General features: G+C 40.1%; 1 protein-coding gene across 3 annotated transcripts in view; it reads right to left on the bottom strand.

Moving 5' to 3' along the window:
• The window catches only part of efr3a (EFR3 homolog A (S. cerevisiae)), a 178,053-nt gene that overhangs the window by 50,045 nt on the left and 100,466 nt on the right, over positions 1–27,542 (bottom strand). For all 3 annotated transcript variants that reach the window (XM_078216096.1, XM_078216094.1, XM_078216095.1), the window contains 6 exons: positions 27,404–27,541; positions 15,116–15,194; positions 13,488–13,623; positions 12,348–12,491; positions 4,065–4,179; positions 1,948–1,999 (listed from right to left, as the gene is read on the bottom strand). In XM_078216096.1, coding sequence (XP_078072222.1) covers positions 1,948–1,999; positions 4,065–4,179; positions 12,348–12,491; positions 13,488–13,623; positions 15,116–15,194; positions 27,404–27,541 — 664 coding nt within the window. The remainder of the gene's footprint in view (positions 1–1,947; positions 2,000–4,064; positions 4,180–12,347; positions 12,492–13,487; positions 13,624–15,115; positions 15,195–27,403; position 27,542) is intronic.

Here is a 27,542-nt window from a genome sequence, read left to right as displayed (position 1 = left end):
ATGTTCGGGAGAGTAGACTGATGGGGCAGTAATTGGCCAGATTGGATTTGTCCTGGTTTGTCATGGATAGGACGTAATTAAACAATTTTATACAACGCCAGGTAGATACCAGTGTCGTATCTGTACTTAACAGCTTGCTTAGGACATGGCTAGTCCTGGAGCACGTCTTCAGTACCACTGTCGAGATGTTGTCAGGACCTACAGCCATTGCTATATTCAGTGCCTTTAGCCATTTACATGAGAACACAAGACTTAAGAGGAGGCCATTTAGCCCCCTCCAGCATTCAACAAAATAATGACTGATCTGGTTATTGTCTGAACTCCAATTCCTTGTCCCATATCACTCGACTCCCTTAATTATCATAAATCTATCTAACTCAGCCTTGAATAGATTCAATGGCCAAATCTTCACTGCTTTCTGGAAAAGGGACCAACAAAACTCAGTGAAAAATTCTCATGTCAATTTTGACAGGGAGACCTCTTACTCAAACTGTGGCTCCATGGAGTCTCCCTCCACAAAAGAAAACATCCTCCTGGCATGCAGCCTATCAATTCCCCTCAGGATCTTATATGCTTCAATAAGATCGCCTCTCATTCTTCTAATTTCCAATGGGTATAGGCCCAACCTGTTCAACCATAAGTCCTTCATCTCAGGAATGAGTTGAGTAAACTTTCTCTGAACTGCTTCCAATGCAATTATATCCTATTTCTTGATATCATGTGGAATGAATCAAATTGGCTGAAGATTGGCAGCTGTGATTATTACAGGTGATGCATGCTGGAGGAAGGATAAGAACAAGATTTGTGAATTGGATATTAAAACTTCAAGAAGGGGTAGAGGAGCAGTCCAACTTAGAGAATTTAGATGCACAGATCTTTATAGAAAATTGAGACCTAGCTGCTGGGTAGCGTGAAGCCACTGCTCACTGTGTTCACGATCCGCTAACTGCTGGAGACAGGTCGTGAATGCAGTGATCAAGCCCGGGAAAGGGTACAAAAACTGCTAGGCTTTAAAAAGAAAGCTGCAACCTGGGACAAGAATAATGAAGGATGACAAGAACAGGCAATGGGAGGTTGAAAAGTTGGCAGGGGAAAGTAAAAACTGGTAAGATGTTTCAAAAAAAGAGATGTTTTTAAACTTAAAGTCCCTGCATTCAACAGCCAGAAGAGAGGCCAAAGTATATTTAAATGTCCCTCACGTGTAAAAGAGAAATGAAATGGTGACTGATCTGAGAACCAGTTCAGAAATTTGTTGCACAGAGCCATCTATGTTTATGGTGTGCAATTACTTGTAACAGTATGCAGCAGTTTACAACAGAAAAACGTCAACGAGAAAGTACAACCAAAAATCATCAGAACGTTAAATACGATGGCTACTCTACACAAGAGTGTGAAGAGAATATACAGATGTATGCATACGCACTTAACTTACATCGCTAGGATAGCTGCTGTGCTTGTGAACATTTTGAAACCCTTCCATGACATTGAGTATTTCAAGGTAAACAAGCAAAAAATGTACATTACAACTGGATTCTGAGATGCTCTTTGAATTACTCATTTTTGTCAAAATTGTACGAACTTTAAAGATAATTAACTGCTATAGTTCCTTCTATACAAAAGGGGCACAAATAGAACATTTCCGTTAAGTTCAATATACGAAGCAGAATTGAGAAGAGCAACAAAAAATGCTAGTCTCCAAATAAATGAAAACACTTCAAAAAAGTTATTACACTCCTTTAACATTTAAAACTATATCTGTGATTACTATATAGGTTAATCTTAGTCGGATTAGGAATTGAAATGATATCAAGCACAGAACCAAAAATGGGGTCCTATATGGGTTACTAATTGGAATAATTTTCCCAACAATTAACATTCAAGTTAGATGAACTGTTATCATGAAAGTAATTTTTCAACTTTGGTTAGAGTTTCATATTTAATGCTTACCATAAGTAGGGATCTCAGAAGCATGATTTGGATGGTTCTTGTTCCCCGCTCCCTGTAAAGGATGTAAGGGTTTAAAATCTTGTGAAAGTAATTTATTTTGCATGCTAATATAATTGCATGTTAATAATATGACTGAGTATTTTAAGAGATCAGAAAAGATCTCTTTAAAGTGATCATAGTGTGCATGAAATGTAGAGAGCTTGGACTAATTACAGCTCAGAAACCAAATTTGAAAAGCAAATTAAATGACAATATTTGCCCCCTGGAATAGTGTAACCTTTAAAATCACAACTTAAAAATATTTCCTGATTTAAAAAAGCTTATCACAAGCAAATGTGACATTAGTCTGTCCATCTGAACTGCACTCCATTCAGTCAATAATATATTTGCAAGTCATTTGTTCCACAATTTGAGTTCTCCGGTTACTCCAATATTAATAGTTCTATGTACCATTTCAACATTACCAATTCAACATTTCATCACAATTCCATCCTAGCAGTTACATGCTTCCAAAAAAGCAATGTGTTTTCAGGTTTTCTTTCAGTCTCCTTTGAAGAATTAATTTTTATATTTTGCTACGATCCTAGTTGATGTTTTTACAGGAGTGTCAGGTCCCAGGACAGAACCCTCACTCAATAGATCATAACTTTTAATTTCTGTTTAGAGATGTGGATGAACAGAGTAAGAAGTTTAACAACACCAGGTTAAAGTCCAACAGGTTTATTTGGTAGCAAAAGCCACAGGACTGCCGATGAACTTAAAATAATAAAATCTTTATTAAACAAGAAAAGATGAACTATAATACACTACTCCTTCACCCCGCCTATATCTTTATAGATGTATACAGATTCGTAAAGACAACAAAGTTACAAAATAAAGTTCATACTCTGATGTTCTCAGTAAGTATACAGTCCATGTAAACTGACAGGCCAACTGTGGCCAGACATACCACACTCTGAAACCAAGTGACAAATGTCACCCAATACAACTTCTGCAGATTTCTCATCAAATCCTCCCAGATGCTCATCACACTGTGAGCCAACTGGTCTCACAGGAACTCTGACTTCTGTACATGTTTTTCCAAACTCCACTCTCAAAGAACATGCTTGGAATCTTTCCCCAAACAAACTTTCTCTCGGATGCCCTCGCCAAAGATCCACCTCCAGGATTTCAATCTCTTCTTTCAGTATTCCTCTGCCTTGGATTGCAACGTGCATTCAATCTCTCAGGTACCCTGCCATGCCAACAGAACACTACTTCTTCACAGACTGTGTTAAGATGTCACCAAACGTTTGATTTACTTCAGACATCTGGCTTCTCACATAGGTGACCTTAAATCTGGTTCCTGCAGCTGCCTCTTTAACTCAGAGCACTTTCTCTGTTTTTTTATTTAAAACTTCACTCAACAGGACCTTGGGTCAATTTCTTGTTCTTTGTTCCTTTAACATAATTCTATTTCGGATTTCCTTTTATATTTATGCACATGTAGGATGTTTTACTATTTTGCATTATGCTATAACTTCACAATTCTTCTAACTACCCAATATTTTTTGACTTAGTACTTGGTCTCTTCATACTCTCACACTTCAGACACCCAGTGCGAGGGAACCAGAAGAAAGTAGGTTACTTTCCTTACCATAAAATAGGTGCTGTTCTAAAATATTTTGGGAGGAAGGTGAATTACAAAACACTCATTGCCTTATATTGAAGTTTTTAAAACATCTATAAGGAGAGATCAGTGCTGGGAATTGGATCACTTTTCCCTTTTGCAGTTAGCGGTGATCCAGTTTTAGCACCAAGCACTACCAGTTCATATATTTCTAATCCCATACATAATTGCGAGATTCCTGTTACTGCTCTGCTGTGCCTTAACTTCAATCTGAGGAGCCCTACCGTGTATCTTGTCATTTCCCAAATCAAGCAAATTTATGGCGTCTCTGCGCAAGATTGACAACTAATGTCCAATTATGAGCATTTTAGTGCCTATTGACATTGGGCTAAAAAAACAAAGTGACACCAGGCATACAAAGTATATTTAAAACAAATATTTTCCTATGTATCAATGATATATTTGAATTTTTTACTAGTTCCTTCTGATATCAGTCATTGATACTTACCCGGAGTGGCTGGAGTCCAGTGCATGTGATCCAGCATCAAAAGTGGGTACCTTCCCCATAATAAACATAATGATTTCTGATCTTTGATAATCTGGAAGACTGCTCCCAAAAAAGCCTAAAATAAAACAATGTATACAAAATTCAACTAGTTTCACGTTCAATAATGTACAATAGCTAATTCAGTTACCAGACTGCATTATTATGCCCCATCAGAACAGTAATTCAAATGAAAGTTTAGATCATGTAAAAAACGGAAAAAGGTTATTTTAGTTTTGACTCAAGTCAAAAGCACCTTTAATTCAAAGGGTGAGATGGTAGCAAAGGTGGCAAGTATTAAATACTTTAATTTTGTGACTGGACTGCACCTCATTCTAAATACAAATAATTTGGACTCAGGTGTAGGAGTACACTATCTAATTTTCAGCTGGCACAAAAATTGAGGATGTGCTGAACTGTGAATAAGACTAATCATCTTCAGGAGGATAAGACAGTTAATACATTTTGGTCAGGCACTTTAACATAAAAACATAAGAACTAGGAGCAGAAGTAAGCCATCTGGTCCCTCGAGCCTGCTCTGTCATTCAGTAAGATCATGGCTGATCTTTTTGTGGACTCAGCTCCACTTACCCACCCGCTCACCATAACCCTTAATTTCTTTACTGTTCAAAAATTTATCTATCCTTGCCTTAAAAACATTCAATGAGGTAGACTCAACTGCTTCACCGAGCAGGGAATTCCACAGATTCACAATTCTGTGTGTGAAGAAGTTCCCCCTCAACGCAGTCCTAAATCTGCTTCCCCTTATTTTGAGGCCATGCCCCTAGTTCTAGTTTCACCTGCCAATGGAAACAACTTCCCTGCTTCTATTTCATCTATTCCCTTCATAATCTTATATGTTTCTATCAGATCTCCCCTCATTCTTCTGAATTCCAATGAGTATAGCCCGAGTCTACTCAGTCTTTCCTCATAAGCCAACCCTCTCCACTCCGGAATCAACTTAGTGAATCTCCTCTGCACCCTCTCCAGTGCCAGTTTATCCTTTCTCAAGTAAGGAGACCAAAACTGTACACAGTACTCCAGGTGTGGCCTCACCAGCACCTTATACAGCTGCAACATAATCTCGCTGTTTTTAAACTCCATCCCTCTAGCAATGAAGGACAAAATTCCATTTGCCTTCTTAAATACCTGCTGCACCTGCAAACCAACTCCTTGAGTTTCCTGCACAAGGACACCCAGGTCCCTCTGCACAGCAGCATGCTGCAATTTTTTACCATTTAAATAATAGTCCATTTTGCTGTTATTCCTACCTCACATTTACCAACATGGTACTCCATCTGCCAGACCCTCGCCCACTCACTTAGAATATCTATATCCCTTTGCAGACTTTCAGCGTCCTCTGCACACTTTGCTCTTCCACCCATCTTAGTGTCATCTACGAATTTTGACACACTACACTTGGTCCCCAACTCCAAATCATCTATGTAAATCGTAAACAATTGCGGTCCCAACACTGATCCCTGAGGCACACCACTAGTCACTGATTGCCAACCAGAAAAACACCCATTTACCCCCACTCTTTGCTTTCTGTTAGTTAACCAATTCTCTATCCATGCTCATACATTACCCGTAACACTGTGCACCTTTATCTTATGTAACAGTTTTTGACAACATCTTTCTCCTCTGTGACCTTTATTACCAAGGCAAAGAGAAGCAATATCAAGGAATACCAACTCGAAGGCACATTATCCTGACTTGTATATACATCACCATTCCTTTGTCCTTAGTGGGTCAACATTTGGGAAAATCCTATCAGCACGTGGCCTTATAAAAATCATCCAAAAAAATAATAAAAACCAGAGGGTAGGGATGGAGACAGCAGGGTACCTAGATTTTCATGCAAGCAACATTTTGACAGCTGTGTTCGTGCTTTGTTGAGACTCTTGATCCAGCCTCAGTTCAATCAAGAAGGGTGGGAGGGATGGCAATCCTTTCTGTCAAAGTGAGAATTTATTGTTGAAGGGACAACCACATTAGTTAGAATAATTAACCAGCACCTGAATTTTTGTTTCAAAATAGGACTGGAGTTGGAACATATGATATAGTTATGAATCCAGACTTCTCATTCATTTCTGATGGCATTCCTACTGCCTGAAAATTGGAACAGATCAGGATCCCTTTCATGATATATTCTCACTTTGACAGAAAGGCTTGCCATCCCACCCATCTCTCACCCATAAAAATTGGGTTGCAAAGTAAGCCTTTGCCAGTGGAATTAAAAGGGATCACATGCTTTTCTCGGGTATGTGTTAGACTTGATTATTTTAATGCTTTGTTGGCTGGCCTCCCATCTTCCACCCTACTTAAAACTGAAATCATCCAAAATGCTGCTGCATGCATCCTGACTCACACAATGTCCCCTTCACCCATCACCGACGTGTTCACTAACTACAGTGGCTTGTGGTATGGAAACGTAACACAATATAAGAATTTAAATTCTCATTGTGTTACAATCTCTGTGGGGAAGCTATGAACGTAAGTAACCAAATTTAGTGCATGCCACTCAAATGAAGATAGATTTTGTAGCTTCTTGTAAATTACACATGCATTAACAGGCAAAAGACACTTCAAATAAAAAAGGGAAATTTCACTTTAAATAGGCGATATAACAAAAATACACTTGACTCAACCGCAAACATTCGCATTACATCCGCATAAATGTTGTGCCACGTAGCTGCACCGTTACACAACATGCTGTTCTTTATTCGTATAGAGTAGGTCAGGGACCTATCTGACAACAGATTTTACTTTAGTTTCACAGGTACAATTATCATCCACAAGGCACACTTCTAGGACTGTTTCTCCCTCAGGTTATGACAGTCTGGATGGTGTAGCTTTCCAGAGCTCCTAGTCAATTTACTCCCCAAAAACACCCTGGTTCACGGTTTGGCCACTTATGGGAAAACCCCCAGCTCTTTAGTGTCTGAGCTATTCACGCAGCTGGACCTTTTTAGCCAGCTTGCACACTGGCAGAAAAGGACAGGAGACCTTGGGAGGCAAACAGAAAGACTGTCCTTATCTAGTGATTTGCTCCTCCTCCTCACAAGAACTCTGTGTTCCTCTTTCTGTCTGCTTTCTCCTTGTGTTGGCATCTGTGCGCTCACCCTCAAACTGCTTTGTTTAGCTCTCCGTGTCTGAAGTTCTTCCTTGTGACTAACAGCCATGTGAAGCAGTACCAACAGGACAGAATTATTCTTACAATAATTGGAGAATTACACACCCTTTAAAGGAATTAGTAGTTTTCCTGAAGGAGTCACACAGACTCGAAACATTAACTGTTTCTCTCTCCACAGATGCTGTTATACCTGCTTGCTGAGTTTTTCCAGCATTTTCTCTTTCTACTTCAGATTTCCAGCATCCACAGTGTTTGCTTTAATATACTAATTTTCCTTACTGCATTGCTTCTTGAACCCTATTGTCATTTAATCTTGCTTTGCCTCTGCCCTGACACAGAGCTTCCTTGTGTCCCTTTCCCCACCCACCCTCACTCAAAACCTACTGCATTTCTAACTTCCCAGTCTGAGGAGAGGTCACATACATGAAATGTTAATTGCTTCTCCCATCATAGATCCTGCCAGACCTGTTCACTCTTTCCATCACTTTCCGGTTTTATTTTGCACTATTCAATCCCTTAATCATTTTATACATTGATGAAAGCTGTTCCTGAACAGCTGCAACACTGGCATCGACCTGGAAATGTGGAAAATTGCCCAGTGCGTCCTGTCCACAAAAAACAGGACAAATTCAACTCAGCCAATTAATGCCCCTTCAGTCTACTTTCGGTCAGAAGGAAGGAGTCATCAAAATCGCTATCAAGCGCAGTTGCTCAGCAATAACCTGCTCACGGATTCTCAGTTTGGGTTCCGCCAGGGTCACTCAGCTCATAACCTCATTATAGCCCAGGTTCAAACATAGACAAAAGAGCTGAACACCGGCGAGGAGAGAGTGGCTGTCCTTGACATCAAGGCAACAGTTGACAGAGTATGACCTCAAGGAACCCTAGCAAAACTGGAATCAATGGGAATCAGGGGGGAAAACGCTTCACTGGTTGGAGTCATTATTGGCACAAAGGAAGAAGGCTGTGGTGGTTGGAGGTCAATCATCTCAGCTTCAGGACATCACCGCAGTGGTTCCTCAGGGTAGTGTTCTAGGCCCAATCTTCTGCTGCTTCATCATTGACCTTCTCTCCATCATAAGGTTAGAAATGGGATGTTCCTGGCATCTCACTGTCACCTTCTCAAGGGCAACTAGGAATGGGCAATAAATGCCAGCCTAGCCAATGAAGCTTACATGTCATGAATGAATTTTTAAAAAATTAATTTGTGCTCAGTCAGCCAGCCAGTGCAGATCCCTATAAACTCCCAATCGATGCATGCTGGATGTTCCTGCATTGGTGTTTGGATGAGCAGGAATGTGTAACGGTGCATCTTCTGGAAGTTCCCATCAGTCTGTGTGACAAAGCAGAGATTTTTCCCCTTTTAATTTCCTGCCCTCCCTTTAAATTGGGATTTTTATAGGGAACACATTTTGCACTGACAGCTTGTCAAATTTAATTCAAATATGGCAGACCAGGAAAATGGATTGTTGCATTCCAATCCTTTTGCCCGGATGCAGTGCCTGGACTGACTATCATTTGCACTCTGGGTGAAAATCACCCTCTGACATTTCAGCATCAATGTAAATGGTATTGGTCATTCAGTGAGTCAGGACAACAGTCAGATTTAGTGCGCTAAAACAAGAATTATGAGACTAGCTCTGCTAATTAATCCCACACCATTTGGAAATCCTTGTAAATTTATAAATCTACTTTTGGTGTCTTATTATTACAACCAAAAGGAAATAGTTCTTCCCCTAATCTCAAAAGTAAAAATAAACTGCCCTAATTTATTTTTTTCACAAGCACCCAAATATAATGTACAATGTTCTTCATAGCCTGCTGATTATCCTCAGCTGAGCAAACTTGGGGGCTGCAGGCTCAACACAACAAGAATCCTGGTCTGAGATGACAGCATTGATAATTCTTATACCATCGCTATTTTTCACTGAAAGTTTTATAATGAATAAAACTCTTTAATAGGCATTCTTTCACGCATTCCAAGTATATGCAAATTAGATGCAGTTAATGTGGTGGAATAACTGAACATCACAAGCAATAGTACTTAGCATCACTACGGCAACAACTAAACCCTCGAGAATATTTTTCGAACACCACTTTCTGGCAGGACTGTAAGTTAATGATGTTTCATATGTCTTTCACAGTAGTTATTTACCCTAAAATCAGCTTAATACATTTTATTCTTTCTTTTGAAAATTTCAAAATTTTATGCAATAAACAGACCTTTAATTCTAGAGTTGGGAATGAAAGACCGTAACCGATGATTCATGGAACTTACAATCAGCAGGAAATAAATGCATAAGCTTACAAATGCTGCTTTGGCTTTTGTTTATAAAAAAGGGGGTGAAGGGTGACAGTCTTTTTAAAAGATAATTTAACCTGTTAGGGGCAATAATTTGTATGTTTACTATGGGTATTTCTCAGGTCCCATTTTTAAAGTGTCAAACTGGAACAACAATAGGAACAAAAAGCCTTTACGAAGCTGCTGATCTATTACCAGGCACCCTGGTCCAAATTTTCTTGTTAGACTAATGTGTGCTATTTATGCACAAATGCCACAGCAACTTCAGGAGAAGGCAGCTTTATCAATGTAAAAACGGCATCTCACCGTCTTGCTCCCCATTCAAATACTTGGAGCCACGCAAAGTTCTCTGTATTAGCATGATAGATACGAAATAATCTCATTGCAGAAAGATAAATCCAATCACTTGAAGTCTTGGAACCATTTTAATTAAATGATAAGTGTGAAATACAGCCAAGCATCCTGGCACTGACAATTAACTGTTAGAAATATGGGGGTTTTTACAGCCTCACTCGGGTAAGATCGCAAAATCCCGCTCGAGGCCAATGGGGATTTCCGTTCTGGGAACATTGCCCGCCCCAAGGTGGTAGGTTTTCAGCAATTAAGTCTCATTCCTTCAGGTTTCAATGATAATTACAGATTTTAAAGATGTCTATCATTTTAATTTTTTTCCATCTCAACTTTCTGTACCAGATTTGACATTGGAGTATACCATTCCTATTATATTTCTTTCTTACTGTTGCTCTGTAAATTTCACAATGCTGCGATCTGATTGATAAATCTCCTAATCTGCTCACTCAGATTCCAGTGCCTGTTTACCGAGATGCCCCTTTCCACCTCAGTTTCAGCAACTTGCAGGGCAAATATCAGCAACGCTAAACAGACAAAGTCTAACAAATAGCTGACACCACTCAATGGCTTGCCACGGCAAATCTTGGGCTAATGTCACTTGCCAGTTCACTTCAGGTTTATTAAGTAGTTCATTCTCAAAATAACACATAATAAATTAAAAGGAATTTTCATACAATTTTGTGGTGGGAAAACTAATGGAATTTTAAAAAGTGCCGACTGGATAATGTTTGATTGTCCTGGGGAAGGAGTGAAAGAGAAGATATCTCAAGAGCAGGGCAAACCCAAGGTAGAGCAAACATTAGGTTAATAGAAGAAAGATATTTAGTCCTGCTTGCTTATCTTTTCACTGATTGGCTCCTGGTCAACAATGAGCTCCAACTTTTACTGTCACATAAACAAGGACTTGCCTGAAATCTTTAAGATTTCACTTTCGAAATGATGTAGTAGTGCAAACTGGATCTTAAGATACATACCACCTCATAGCAAGAGCTCCAGCATGAAAACTAAGGAGCATTCAAGGTTAGATGATTTCTTAGTGCTGCCCCCACTCTGCCACCATCACTTCACCAGAAGTTTGGAGTGGCTGAGTTTGCTGGATCCCACCCTGATGGATTTTTGCAGCAGAGCGGAAGCAGCTCAAAGGAAATTTCTCAGCCACGTTTTGTTTCCAGGACATAACTGAGGTTTAAACAAGTGACTAACTAGAAAGAAAGTGTGAATTTATGTTGGAACTTGGTTATAAAGAAATTTATGAGTCCTACGTATCATTATGAGTTTACTGATCACATTAGAATCCTGGATATAGAAAAATATCCCAATATGTTTGCAAGCAGAAAATTAGAAGGCAACAACAGTGTGGACTGGCCTTATCACTCCGTCACACTAATACATTAGGAATAGCATCCACCTTTACACATACAAGTGACAAGATTCGGCACAGCACTGAAGTGCACTTGATTGGTGAACTAATTTCCCTATTGTGCACTTGCACCAATATTTTAAATCAGTTTGTTAACATAGGATGGCTTGAAAATGTTGGGTGTAATAAATTAGGATAAGGTAGGAGTTAACTCCAAGATAACATCTGTATGCCTCAGCTTATTCTGCTCTCAATTCACATCATTTATTTCACAGCAAGCACTAAAATACTCTAATTATGTAGGTGCGAGTGCAAGTGAGTAGATTGAACTTTTGTTCACAAGTGCCAGTCCTAGCAAGAGTCAGGGAAAACTAGAGAGCCAGTCATAATTATAACTACTGCAGCACTAGTTAAGAAACATAAAATTTAAGTAAACGAAAGGTATAGTTAGTTAGCCAACAGTGTGGTCAAAACATTTTCCAAATGAATGGTACAAACAATATATTCAATACTGACAAAGAATTTCTCTCAATTCTACATAGTCAGGAAGATGCTTTTCTTTTTTAGTTATTAGTATCTTTGCAAAATATGGTTGTACATGATGTAACTCAAGGTAGTCAAAAAAATCGTGCAATTCCACAACCTGCAAAAAGCGACATGAGAATTTTAATATAAAGTCACTAGACTAGAAAGACTTGAGGTTTCAAGCTCTAACCCATTATGATTTATAGTTTAAAATTTATTTAGTGTCACAAGTAGGCTTACATTAACTCTGCAATGAAGTTACTGTGAAAATCCCCTAGTCGCCACACTCCGGCACCTGTTCGGGTACACTGAGGGAGAATTTAGCATGGCCAATATACCTAACCAGCATGTCTTTCAGGCAATCTGACTACTGGATCCCCCACCAACAAAACCTGGGCATTACCATTGACCAGAAACTGAACTGGACCAACCATATATATATTATATATATATATATATATAATATATATATTATACTGGGTTTAAGTAGGATGTTTGCATGCAGTCATGGCCTAAGTTAGTGCCATCAGAAATAATTAACACAAATGTTACACTGCAGAATTCTGTACTCACCAATAGTCTGGATAATTGTATCCTGAACTACTTTCTCATCGTTGCTTGTTGATAAAGCACCAACACGCTCATTGGACAACTCAAAATCAACACTGAGGCGCAAGTGTTTCAACAATGTGTTAAACACCTCCAAGACAGTTGGACCTATTTCAAGAAAAAAACATCAAAATTGGTACTCATTTAAATATTTGATGGTGACTATGTAACTTATTTTTAGGGAAGGAGGAAGAGAGAAGAAACAAAAATGTAACAGTTACTTAATAGCAATGATACATGTAAACAGCAGAAAAGTCTTCAATTAGTCAAATTACTAGTTTGGCGCAAAACTCTTGAAATAGCAAAAGCAGTAAGATTAGATTTTAACAAGCCCAAGAGAGGAAATGCTGAGCCAACAAACTTTAAAATGACACTCAAACCTTGTACAACTACTTTTACTGCCTTTGCCAGAAAGAACTTGAAGAAAAGCTACTTAAAGAAAACGTAACATGGAGCCTTTTTTCTCACTTTATGGAACCAGGGTAGCCCTACATAACTGCAATTCTCTGCTTCCTTTAATTGTATGAAAATAGAGGGGAAAAGGTGAATTTGAGCACATGAGGCAGTTTTCCCACCCTGCCCGCCACGGGAATCGTAGCGGGCGGGACACAGGCCATGCAAAGGTCCACTGACCTCGGGTGGGATTTTCCAGCCTCGAGGCGAAAGTGGCCAGAAAATCTCATCCATGATATCAGATAGCTGGTTAAAGACAGTCCAACGCGCACATAAAAAAGCATGGCAAAATGGGCAATGGAACCAGAACAGGTGGGGTAATTCTTTAAATGTTTCATAGGACAAACACAGAAGAATGCGGTGGGTCTGGTGTTACCTGTGAAGCACATAAATGATAGCATAAAGTTTGTTACTTGCCAGGTGATTTGGCCGATTAGCTTTCTCTCACTGGGACAACTAGCCTGCACTCTACATTACACTTAAGGCTACAGCTGAAATCAGGAAGTGCGTCACATGCAGGGAGTGGGGGGGCAACTGAAGCCATAAATGTGACCACTGCATGTGTGATGAACAAATGAACATAGATGGAAACAGTCAAAGTTTATTCTGCTAGTGTTCTTTTATTTTTTTCTTATTGTCAATTCTGCTTACCAATAGAACCTTTCGCTGCTATAGTAACAGTCTCTAAAAGGACCTGTACAATGCCTGCGCGGACCCTTGGAGAATCCTTGTTGTGTGTGTCCAGATGTCGGAGAATCTGCTGAATCACATGATGAGAATGCTGGGCCTGTAATGGTAAATTTATTGTAAACAAGTTCAGACAGAAATAGCATTTTCATTCAAAATAGAGACAAAGCTGAAAACATTTTCATGAAGATGAACAAAAATGAAAGCAATAATCCAGTTCAAAATGCAAGCAGAAAACAAGATAAAGTTTGTTTAACGAGGCACTTTGCAGAACGCAAATTCTTATATCAGCAAAATTGTTGAAGGTGTCATTGAGAGTGTTCTATTAAGAAGCACTCACCAATAACCTGCTCGTTGATGTTGTTTGGGCTGTGCTAGGGTGAGACAGCTCCTGACCCTATTATAGACTTGGTTCAAACACAGGCAAAAAAGCTGAACACAAGAAGTGAGAGTGACTGCCCTTGACATTGAGCCAACATTGATCAGATGTGGCATCAAGGAGGCGGAGCAAAACAAGTGAAAGGGAACCAGGGTGAAGACCCTCCACTGGTTGGAGGTGTTGTATCTGGAAAAAAGGAAGATGGATGGTTGTGGAAGATTAATAATTTCAGGCCCCAGATCGCTGCAAGATTTCCTCAGGGCAATGTCCTAGGACCAAGCATCTTCGGCTGCTTCATCAGTGACCATCCCACCATCATAACATCAGAAGTGGGGATGTTTACTGATGATTGCACAATCTTCAGTGCCATTTACAACTCCTCAGAGGCAAGATGCAGCAAGGCTCGGACAACATTCAAGCTTGGGCTGCTAAGTGGAAAGTAATATTCACACAAGTGCCATGCCATGACCATTTTTAACGAGAATCTAACTATCGCCCCTTGACATTCAATGGCATTCTCACTACTGAATCCCCTGCCAACAACGCTCGGGACGTTACCATTGACCAGGAACTGAACTGGACCAAGCATATAAATACATGGTTTAACTAGGAAAAACTGGGAAGATGTGGATGGAGAAACCTACTAAAATTAAACTGAACCATTCAAATTTTAGATTTCTATTTTTGCTATCTCAAAATAATAAAGGGTCAGAATTTCATGCTTCACCAAGGAGAGACAATTTTTAAGACATTGCATTGTGGAAGAAGCTTTATGCCCCCAGGAGTGGATATCAGCAATTTGGAGACACATGCCTCGAGTCCTGATTTGAACTCCTGGCAGGCAAAATTCCCCACCAGACGTATGATCTAGTATAATTAGCCCAAATGAATAAATGTCAGATACATCGGTTTTTGAAACTGCAGCAAAACATGAGCTAAATACAACATCACCACCTCCAACATATTTCCATTAACACTCATCTCGCATTTAGTATTTTGCTCTGTGATGTAAACATGAAACCTCTTCAGTTACTTGCAGCTCAGTCACAAAACAGAGCATAGACCTAAAAATCAAAATTCAGTCAAGCACTTGTGTCATGATCAACGATCAATTTAACTTCTTAAGCTTTTAATAGAGAAGAAAGCTACACATTAGCCCCATTATCAGGCTGCAGGAATTTTTCTTTCTTGTAGAAATAACATAAATCATTACCTGTATAGAATACATTGTGATTTTGAAGCAGGAAACCGCAAATGCATTTGGGTCCCAGAGCTGATGGTTGTCTAAATGACTATAAATAAAAAACTCAATTAGCAATCAGTTAAGATGCATTGCAGAGTCAAGTAAGAAACCAATGATCTTATTGGGCAATAACATGAACACAACCCATTCAGTATAAGCAAGCACAAATGAGAAGATCAACATTTAGTTTAGATAATTTACCTCAATATTTGTAACATTACATCCTTTAATAACTCCATGCTAACTTAGTTTAAGAAAGAAGGGAAAAATGGACTACTGGGCGGTAGCAAGTCCAAAACCACAATCAATTCAATAAAGAAGGAGGCAAAGTATATTCTTTCAATGTTTTTAGGGAACCATCTCCACTAGAAGCTGTTCTGTAATGGGTCAAGGCTGTTGGTGGTCTGAATTCACCATGGTTTCATTAAAATAACAGTAAAACAAACATCATTTCTGGCTCTTATCTCAACGTTGGTGCAAGACTGTAAAAGCCAGCAAAATATGCAGCTTTGTGGTCAACATAATATTGTACCTTTAAAAATACATCTTATCTTTTCCTTTCAAAGTACACAACTTGAATTCTATCAGGCAATACTGAGCTTTTCCTCTTCATGTTGGCTATGTCACCATCTTGAGTCGAGAGATCCTCACTCTTGATAACCTCTTGCTTTTCTTTTGAACAGAACCACAGAACATCCTGCCAACCCATTTTCAACATCCCTGTGGACTCATGCGTGGGTTGCGACCCCCACTTTGAAAAACCCTGGTCTACTGTAGTCACCGATTTCAGGTGACGTGAAGTTAACCAAAGTTGTTTAATGCTGAGGTCTATAAAAGTGGGAATTTCAGGAATAGGTAGTCTAGGAATATCACCTTCAACCTCCGATTAAGCATAGAAATGTAAGGCACAGAAGGAGGCTATCTTGGACCATTGCGTCTGTGCCAGCTGAAGAAAAATGCTCACCAGCCTAATCCCTTGATCTGTAGCCTTGTAGGTTAACAGCACTTCAAGTGCACATCCTATTTTTTTTAAAAAAAGAGGATTTCTCCCTCCACCACCCTTTTGAGTTGCGAGATCCCCACATCCTCTGGGTGAAAATATTTACCATGCCCCCTCAAATTCTTCTGCCAATTGGTTTAAACCTATGCCTTGTCTAGTAACCTCTCTCCTAGGGGAAAGGCTCAAAAGGAGCTTTTCTATCTAGGCTCCTCAATTTTGGACACCATAATTAAATCCCTCCTCAGCTTTCTTTGCTCTAAAATAGGCCAGTCTACCCAATCTTATACTTGGAGCCAAAATTCTTGATACCCTATCTAGTTCAATCACCTTTCCTGTACTGTGGTGAGCAGAACTCTACTCAGCATCAAGCTGTGGCCCAGCTAGTGTTCTGTACAGTACTAACATTACGTGCCTGTGCTTACAAGCTATGCCTTGACTAATAAAAAATTACCCATAGATCATCTTAACTTTAAAGACAAAAAGGATCCTGGATTTTATACATATACGTATAGAGTTCAACAGCAACAAATTTATGGTGAACGTTTACAGAAACACTGGTTCAGCGTCAACTTCTGGGCACAACATTTACAGAAAGGTGTGAAGACATTGGAGAAAGTGCAGGCAAGATTTACAAGAATAGTTCCTGGGATAGATTGGCTGTTGTGATAGTTCTCCTTGAAGCAAAGAAGGTCAAGGTGAAATTTAACTGAGGTGTTCAAAATGATGTGAGGGCCTGGACAGAGTAGATGGAGAAAAAAATGTTTCTATTGGTGGAAAGATCAAGGATGCTGGTTTAAGGTAAAAGAACCAGAGACAATACGAGAGAAATTTTAAAAAACACAAGTGGTTAGGATCTGGAATAAACCACAGTGAGGTGGAGGTCAATTTCATTGTCGCTTTCTAAAAGGGAATTAGCTGAAGAGAAAAGCATTGCTGGCCTATACAGAAAAGGGTAAAAGGGTAAAAATATGGGGGGAGGGGGTATAGTATTGGGATGTTTGGGACTGCAGAAACAGTACCATCCATGTCAAGATGTAGACAGCACACAGGGGTAGTAGATTAGTAGTGAGTCTTGTAGAAGCTGGCATGGAGATAGCAGCTATTCGGGACTGCGTCTTACAGATATGTGTCCAGTCTGTTGTGAAGAAACAGTTATTGTTCAACTATACAAGCCTCTAGACCTCTTCAGGAGACAACATGATACAACTTTGCCAGATTGCATTGGTTGTCCAGCTATCTGCTCTTGGGCAGCACGGTGGCACAGTGGCTAGCACTGCTGCCTCAGCGCCAGGGACCCAGGTTCAATTCCGGCCTCGGGTCACTGTCTGTGTGGAGTTTGCATGTTCTCCCCGTGTCTGCGTGGGTTTCCTCCGGGTGTTCCAGTTTCTTCCCACAGTCCAAAGATGTGTGGATTAGGTTGATTGCCCATGTTAAATTGTCCCTTAGCGTCAGAGGGATTAGCAAGGTAAATGCATGGGGTTGCAGGAAAAGGGTGGGATTGTTGTCGGTGCAGGCTAGATATGGGCTGAATGGCCTCCTTCTACACCGTAGGGATTCTGTGATTCTAATAATGGATTCTAGCATTTTACCAAAGCCGGATAGACATTGGCTAACTGGCCTATAGTTTCCGGTTTTCTGTTTCTCTTTTTTCTTGAACAGAGGTGTTACATTTGCAATTTTAAATCCTTTCTAGAATCTAGGGAATCCAATTATGGAGATAGATAGGAACAGTTTGAACTGTTTTCCTTGGAGAAAAGTAGGCTGCAGGGAGATCTGATAAAGGTATTGAAAATCATGGGTGGTTTGGACAGAGTAGATTGAGATAAACTATTTCATCTTCTGGTAAATGGATTGAGAGCAAAAGGACACATATTTAAAGCAACTGGCAAAAGAAGCAAAATCGATATGACAAAAAAAAAGTTAATATAGCAAGTGGTTGAGGTCTGGAACGCACGGCCTGAGTCTGTGTAGCGGAGGCAGGTTCAACTGAAGCATTCAAAAGGAAATTAAACAGTTACCCGAAAAGAAAGATGTAGGGTTATGGGGAGAAGGCAGGAGAAAGGCACAAAGTGAATTACTCATATGGAGAGTTGGTGTAGACATGATGGGCCAAATGGCTTATGTGCAATAATAATTCTGACATTCTGTAACACAACTATCACATCTCCTTTCCTCTTGCCCTTCCGGAATGTCAAATACCCTTGAAAATGCTGATCCCAACCTTTGGTCACCTTCAACTACATCTGTACACGTGTTGTACAGCACTGTGAAAGAGTTAACCATAAATCAATGTGAAATGTCCAAATTGAACTGGAAGCTCTGAAACTGTTTCTTTATTGTGAATGTCTGGTGTTTAGGTAGTTCAGATTGACTGAAGTTCAGTAACTGCAGAACTTTTACTGAAACAGAAGATAAATTCCTCAACCACAGCCATCAAATGACAACCACCCACAGATTCATTAAAAATTCTGGCCACTTCTCTTTCCTTTCGATTCAAAAGCTGGCACTGAATGCACAATAAGTGGCAGCAGAATTTAGAGATCATTCATTTAGGGCAAGATATTAGAAATCAAAGAGAGAGAGCAACAGTGATGAGTTGGATAGATCAAATCCATAAAAGATTGTAAATCTGCAGCCAATTTCCCAGCCTCCTTATCCAAACACTTTGTCTTAACACAGTTTGTTTCACTCAATCTATTCACTTCAGCTGTCATTCCTATCTTTATTTGTTTTACAATGCGTGGTTTGCATTTTAGCTCCCCAGAGTGACTTATATTTTGCCAGAACCAGAGAGTTGTCCTACTGGAGGAAAAATTAAAATATTCTTAAATATTTATTTTTCTCTTGATTCAAATGATGGAAATTATAAAGCACATGGTTATGAAGCCATGCCTTAAAAAAAAAGACAATTTATTGGCTGAAAATCACTAATTACATTTTTAACACAGACTAAAGCCACATTCCAGCAACTTGAAATTATGATCAAAGATGGCTGAATACTTGGAGAGTTGCTGTTAGAATGGCTATCTTTACTTAAAACTTAAAGTTAAATTTATTTATTATTGTCACAATAAGGCTCATATTAACACTGCAATGAACTTACTGTGAAAATCCCCTAGTCACCTCAGTCTGGCGCCTGTTTGTGTACGCGGGAGGATTTAGTATGACCAATGCACCTAACCAGCACGTCTTTCGGACTGTGGGAGGAAACTGGAGCACCCGGAGGAAACCCACGCAGACATGGTAAGAACGCGCAGACTCCGCGCAGTGACTCAAGCCAGAAATACATCCGAGTCCCTAGCGCTGTGAGGCAGCAGTGCCAACCATTGTGCCACCATGCTGCCTCACAACTACAGACCTTTCACTGCGACCTCAGTGCCGGGGAAACGTCTGGAAACTATAATTCAGTATAAAAATCAATAGACAACTGCAGGACAATTAAGGTAAGCCAGCATGGATTCATTAAGGGAAAATCATGTTTCGCTAAGTTGGTGTTTGTTGAGGAGGTAACAGAGAAAGTTGCTAATGATGTGTGTACATGGATTTTCAAAAGGTATTAGATATGATTGGTCATATGCATTAGTATACAGTAAAAAGTACTGTTTCTTGCTGTTGTCAAATGTGATGAAGGTAGTCTTGAACTTCAAAAGGACATAGAGCTATTAGTGGATTGGGCAGACAAGTGGCAGATGAAATTCAATGCAGAGAGTGAGAGGTGATGCATTTTGGCAGGAAGAATGTGGAGAGATAGTATAAAATAAAGGGAGAAAATCAAAAAGGCTGTGCAGGAACAAAGGGGCCTCAGTGTATCTGTACATAAGTCATTAATGGTGGTAGGGCATGTTGAGAGAGCAGATAAAGCAGATAGCATTCTTGGTTTCATTAATAGGGGCATTGAGTGCAAGAGTAAGGAGGTCATTTTGAACATGTATTAAACACTGGTTAGGTCTCATCCGGAGTACTGTATACAGTTCTGGGCCACATACTTGAGGAAGGATGTGATGGCATTGGAGAGAGTACAGAGGAGATTCACAAGAATGATTCCAGGGGTAAACAGTAGCAAATGAGGGGTCGGGTCTGTTCTCCTGGGAAAAAAGGCCCAGAGGTGACTGGATATGGATATTCACGATCCTGAGGGTCAGGGCAAATAGTGAGAGCTTTAAGAACTGGAGGGTGCAGATTCAAAGAAAATTGGCAAAACGAGTAGAAGTGATGGGAGGAAAGGTTTTTTCACCCAGAGGGTGGTTGGAATCTAGACCGAACTTTCTGAGAGAGTGGTGGACACAGTAAGAGTTTTAACAACACCAGGTTAAAGTCCAACAGGTTTATTTGGTAGCAAATGCCATTAGCTTTCGGAGCACTGCTCCTTCGACAGATGGAGTGGATATCTGCTCATAAACAAGGCATACAGAAACATTGTTGTCTCTGTATGCCTTGTTTATGAGCAGATATCCACTCCATCTGACGAAGGAGCAGCGCTCCGAAAGCTAACGGCATTTGCTACCAAATAAACCTGTTGGACTTTAACCTGGTGTTGTGAAAATTCTTACTGTGTTTACCCCAGTCCAACGCTGGCATCTCCACATCATGACTACGACAGAGTGGTGGAAGCAGGTTCGACCAAGATATTCATAAGGGCATTGGATCGCTATCGAAAAAGAAAGAATGTGCAAGGTTATTGGGATACCGAATGTGCAAGGTTATTGGGATAAAGCAGGTGAGTAAGAGCCAGTGCAGACATGATGGGTCAAATGGCCTCCTTCTGCACAGTAAAGATTGAAATTTGCATCACAAATTTAATTGAGTTTTTTGAAGGGGTAACCAAGAAGGTTACCCCTTAACCAAGGTAACCAAGAGGGCAGTGCAGTTGATGTTGTCTACATGGACTTGAGCAAGGCCTTTGACAAGGTATTGCATGGTAGGTTGTTGCATAAAGTTAAATCTCACGGGATCCAGGGTGAGTTATCTAAATGGATACAAAATTGGCTTCTTGCCAGAAGCCAGAGGGTGGTTGTAGAGAGTTGTTTTTCAAACTGGAGGCCTGTGACCAGCGGTGTGCCTCAGGGATCAGTGCTGGGTCCAGTGTTATTTGTCATTTATATTAATGATTTGGATGAGAATATAGGGGGCATGGTTAGTAAGTTTGCAGATGACACCAAGATTGGTGGCATAGTGGACAGTGAAGAAAGTTATCTCCAATTGCAACGGGATCTTGAACAATTGGGCCAGTGGGCTGACGAATGGCAGATGGAGTTTAATTTAGACAAATGCGAGGTGATGCATTTTGGTAGATTGAACCAGGGCAGGACTTACTCAGTTAATGGTAGGGCGTTGGGGAGAGTTACAGAACAAAGAGATCTAGGATACATGTTTATAGTTCCTTGAAAGTGGAGTCACAGGTGAACAGAGTGGTGAAGGCGGCATTCGGCATGCTTGGTTTCATCAGTCAGAATATTGAATACAGGAGTTGGGACGTCTTGTTAAAGTTGTACAAGACATTGGTAAGGCCACACTTGGAATACTGTGTGCAATTCTGGTCACCCTATTATAGAAAGGATATTATTAAATGAGAAAGAGTGCAGAAAAGATTTACTAGGATGCTACTGGGACTTGATGGATTGAGTTATAAGGAGAGGCTGAATAGACTGGGATTTTTTTCTCTGGAGCGTAGGAGGCTGAGGGGTGACCTTATAGAGGTCTATAAAATAATGAGGGGCATAGACAAGCTAGATAGTCAATATCTTTTCCCAAAGGTAGGGGAGTCTAAAACTAGAGGGCATAGGTTTAAGGTGAGGGGGAAGAGATACAAAAGTGTCCAGAGGGGCAATTTTTTCAGAGGGTGGTGAGTATCTGGAACAAGCTGCCAGAGGTAGTAGTAGAGGCGGGTACAATTTTATCTTTTAAAAAGCATTTAGATAGTTACATGGGTACGATGGGTATAGAGAGATATGGGCCAAATGCGGGCAACTGGGATTAGCTTAGGGGTTTTAAAAAAAGGGTGGCATGGACAGGTTGGGCCGAATGGCCTGCTTCCATGCTGTAAACCTCTATGACTCATCATTGTACCTTCTACATTCCAAAGCTATTGAAAGGGAGATAACCTGCCTGCAAAGCATCAGCAAGTATAGTCACCTTGAAGTCCATCTCCTAACCCATCTGCAAAGCATCATGACAATCACCTGGATATTCAACTGGTTGGGGACAAACCATGAGACATACCAGGCAGTGGAATCCACAGACCAAGCGTGAGAGTAAGAGACATGTGACAAGCCTACTAATCCTTTGTGTGTTTAAGCAACTTTATTGTCTGCAGACCAACACAAGCAAATGAGATGTTGAGGGTGATCCTGAGCGGATTCCCTTTTTCTCTCCTTACAACTTTGCAAGATTCAAGCCCTGTGTTATTTGACTATCCATGTGCAGCAAGCAGAGAGTATGTCTCAATCTCACAGTTGCAGCCTCCAGAAAAAAAAGATAGATTGACCATCATCATCATCACTGCCTTGATGCTCAATTCAGAAAAATCACTGGCTTGCGGCTGGAGTCAGCAAAATCATCAATCAACAACAGCTGTATCCCTTTAACTGTACTCAACCTTAAACTGCTTAATCTACTCTCCACCCTATCATCTATTTGCGTGCATATGATCTTCGAGACTGTCTGAAAGTTGCAGTTTTATTATTTTATTTGGACTGAGTACAACAAACACTATTGTCCTTTTTCTTTAAAAAACAAGAAAATCTGTCTCTGTCGCTTTTACAATCGCATCACAAACAGTTAAACACTCATTAATTTGGCAAAAAACCTGTTGTGGTCAAGCATGGAATGGGGAAAGAAGGAAGCCTTCCTACCCTTCGCTTGATTGTAACAATACAACCTTACTACCAGGTAATAACACCTTTAGTGCACTTGTGCTTTGTTTCCTAAGTGAAATCATGGAGGTCTATCAATTGCCTATTTATCTCTTCCTTGTCCCAAGACCACAAACTCCCTGATGGTCTAGTGGTTATGTGCAGTTACGGGATAGGGCCTAGATGGGATTGTGGTCGGTGCAGATTCGATGGGCTGAATGGCCTCCTTCTGCACTGTAGGGATTCTATAATTTAGTCCTTCCAGGTGAAGCAGTTATTTACTTGTACCTGTTTCAATTTACTCTACTGCTCAAAATGCCATCTCCTCCAAATTAGTAAAGGAGACCAAACACAGACTGCGACCACTTTACGGAACATCTCTGTCAGTCTGCAAGCATGACCTCAGCCTTCAAGCTGCTTGCAATTTCAGTTCACCATCTTCTCGCTTCCGCCTGCTACAATATTCCAATAAAACCAAACCAAAGCTGGAGGAACGGCACCTTACAGCCTTCCGGATTCACATTGAGTTCAACAACTTACATCATGAACTCTGTCCTCCATTTTGATTTTAGTGCCAGCCTATTCTGCTATTAACACATTCTGTTATTTTGCTTTCAGAGAGCACTCACCTTTATTCTGCTATTAACACCTACTCTGACTAAGTTTTGTCTTTAATACTATAATTACCATTCCCTTTGCTGGTGTTCCGTGACATTTTTATCACTTAAATACCCCACTCTCTAATCTATTCCTGACCTCTTTTGCTCCACCTGCCCTCCTCCCCTTCACAACAGCGTAAAATCCATACTTCTACCTCTCTTTAGTTCCAAAGGCGAGTCATATTCGACTCAAAAAACAGTAACTCTTGTTCTTATTCCTCACTATAAGTCCATGATGCTGCCAGACGTGCTGAGTTTTTGCAGCACGTTGTTTTTATTTCAGATCGCCACCATCTGCAATATTTTGTTCTTATTTACATGTCTGACACATTGTTATTCGATGAGGTTCAGATATGAGAATTGCCCCCTCAACACTCTGGGAAAAAATGGCTTTTAAGCTGGGTGTCCTTTTTGCCCTCCTCCCTCTTCCAGCAGCTTGTCCTGCTCGATACACTTCTGCTCATTCCCCTGTCAGGTTGTAGTCCAAGGAAGAGTGTAACCTACTACACTCATTCCTGGAAGCAAGTGGTCTGTGCACAATCCTTGAAGTCAGGACAAAGTCTTGCAGGATGCCCTATACCATTCCCTGTGGACTTTAGTAACATTAAGCAGCTCTGGAATTTAAACACTTCTACAATTGCAACAATAGTTAGTAGAAATGAATTGGTAACTAACCTGAAAATAGTTAAATAGAAAATAGTTTAAACAGCACCGGGGGGGAGGAGGGAGCGGTGACTTCCTGCTGCTAAACATGCATTGGATGTGGTCCTAAGAAAGACTGTTAACTGGAACATTGAGTTGCAAAATGGCTGTGCTGGCATCAATTCGGCATTACACATTGAATGCCTTCTCAATCTGTCTAGTCTGCATACTTTAGCACATGCTCCATGTGCATGCTAACACACTTACAGAAAAGCGTCCGCGTAGCTCACACCAGAAGAGTGCACACTGGCACTGCAGAACCAAATTTCAGAGCTCATATATTTTTGCAGTTGCCTTGTTTGCCGCAGCATCAATAAAATGTTCATAAACCATATACATTAAGTAATTTTACAATTCAAGAATTAGCTAGAAACTGAATAAAACATGAAACAAATACATATTTTCACAAATTTAACTATGAAAAGGTGTCAGCTTCTTTGATTTATATACAGCATAATAGCGGGTATTGCTTCATTACAAGCATTGCAGGTTTTAAATAAAGAAATTAGCACTTCATAGCAGTGCTGGCGCTGTAATAGGCTATGCAGACCATACTAATACAGCTCTTTCATCTAGTTTTACCTTTGACGCAACATGAACAAACATTTTGCAGATTAAAGCACCAATTCCAGTCAACCTTGTCCTGCAGCTTGAATAATCTGCTCAGACTTTTAACAACTTAAATGTCATGAGTTTGCTCATTGTTCCTTTTTAATTGGCTGTTACTTTTCAATCAGCTAATGAAATAAAGTTTAAAAGAAAATTTGAACCTTTTATCGTTAAGCAACTGGATCATTAAATAAGGCCACTAAAAAAACTTTGCTCTTATGTAGGACATGTCACCAGTTAGATAAATGAACTGCAACTAAAAATACCAATTAAAAACACATTAAAGCCAGAACAAAATAAATGGTTATTCCAGAATATTCCTGTCACAATTTCAGTAAGAGTCTGTTAAATGCAATAATCTAGGCCAGGACCCACATAATACCGAGACCTCTCGTAGGGATGGAACCGATACCCACCACATACAAGGCCACTGCTGTCTGTGACAAGGAGCAGGAACTCTTTACATTAAGAAATTCCAAGTTCTGCAGCCTCAAAGGGCTAATCCCCCAAACCTGCACAACTTTGGACTGTGGGAGGAAACTAGAACACCCGGAGGAATCCCACCCAGACATGGGGAGAATGTGCAAACTCCACCTGAGGTCGTAATCAAACTTAAGTACATTTTGAGTGCTAACCCTGAAGATGGAATCTATCAATATTTTAAAGTGATTTATCTGCTTTGTCAGGAGTTGCAGCAAAAACATCCTCATTGGTTTCATGCTTCACGGGAATAAATCAGAGTATGTATAAATTTGCATAATTCTTGACTTGCTAAAAAACGTTGATCCCAATTATTCATGAGATTTTAGGTAAAGCTGACATCCTAGTAGAAAGCAAAACTGTCTACTGCATCAACCTAGCATAGACTTTGGCAAACCACAGGCAGCAGAGCACACCCAGCCCATGGAAGCTTCCAATCTGGCCTGCGACTACAGAAGAGAAGGCATGCAAGGTGTGGCGGTGCACCTGGCCAAATAACGTGGGTATCTCTAACAGTAAAATGCAGATCCCGTAGAGACTAAAGGGAAGTACTTCAATGTCAATGGAAGTACGTCAAGATAAGTCTGCTTGGCCAATAATTTGAGGCTGCAGGCAGGCTTTTCTTGGAGTACAGCTGTCAAGTGCACAAGATCAGTGTACATTTAAAAATACTCATTAGGTTACTGCAGTTTTGATTTGCTTTTTAGTTTTATTTTGCACTTAGGTTTTAATACTGTTCATGAAAAAAGTTGTTCACTCTATAGTTTTGTTTCCCCATTTTCCTCATTCTCTTACTGAAGGGGCTGATTCTTGCCAAGTCCTGGCACCATGGCTGCAGATAGTCCAGGATTTGAACCTGTGACCTTCAGGTCTGCACTGACGTAATAACACTGAAGAGTGCTTTCACCCACTCGAATGGTTATAAAAACTTGCATCTGCGCATACATCCTGTCAACCTTTTACATTATAAATTCCTACAGCTATATTTGTTATGGTATATGGGATGTAGAACTTCATTTAAGTGGGGAGATGAGAAACTTCGGGGTTGTTTGCCTTAAAGCAACAGAGGTGTTCAAAATCAAGAAAAGTATTGATTAGGTAAACAAGGAGAAACTATTTCTAATGGCACAAGGCACAAACTTTAAGTAATTGGCAAAAGAACCAGAAAATAGAAGATCTGTAGGCTTAGCAAAAACTTGATCTACAATTCTGCTGGTAGATGAAGGACTGAAATATTGAAGCATCAGTGCTGCTACTTGTAGTATGTATGACTGAAGGTCTCTGCAAGCAATCCTGGTTTATATTTTGAGATAGGTATCTCAGTGATTAGTTTCTTGTGTACTTCTGAAAATAATAGTTTAAAAATATCTTTTGCTCTTATTGGAAGTGCAGATAAGGCTTCAATTTTAGAAGGTGGATGATGAATGCAATAGAAAGTGAAGCGTGTGGGGTTTTAGGTTAGGGTTTTGTTTTAGAAGATTGAAAACTAGAAGCATTGTTTAACACATGGAACAGATTACAGATGAACTTGGGTAGTACATCTTTTGAAATGTGCCATGAAGTTATTAAATACCAACTCTAGGAATGAAAGAGAGAGAGTTGTGCGAGCGCCTTTGAGATGCCTTTTGGCCTCTCCACATTTTAATTTTAAAATTTTAAAACATGTGGACCCAAGACTGGAAGCCCTTGATACCTGCCTTCAGCTTCAATCCTCAATTATTTTACCCAACTTCCCCATATCAACTTCTGCAAGACTGCAGCCTCACCCTCCACTGGACAGCAGTTTTCTCTTTTTGCATAGGCGGAAGGAAAACAAATAAAGAAAAAGGACAAAGAGAGAGGAGAGAAGCATAGTTTTAAAATCACCGTGTTTTCTAAAATTATTTACAATGCAACTTCTTTTACTCTAAATTCTTATGGAAAAATACTAACATCTATAAACATTATTTAGACTTACACTAGTACAGGTCTGATCGCATTGTTCATGTTACCATAGGCTGCACGTCCCAGCAGTTCTCGAAAACAACTCTCTGCTAGTGCGGCAGGGTCCTCATCTTTATCTGCACTTCTTGACACAGAGTGAGGGTTGCTCTCAC

This window comes from Mustelus asterias, chromosome 7 (genome assembly GCF_964213995.1).
Source record: "Mustelus asterias chromosome 7, sMusAst1.hap1.1, whole genome shotgun sequence".
Taxonomy (NCBI): Eukaryota; Metazoa; Chordata; class Chondrichthyes; order Carcharhiniformes; family Triakidae; genus Mustelus; species Mustelus asterias.
Note: the sequence above shows the minus strand (reverse complement) of the source record. Positions and strands in the feature narration are given on the sequence as shown.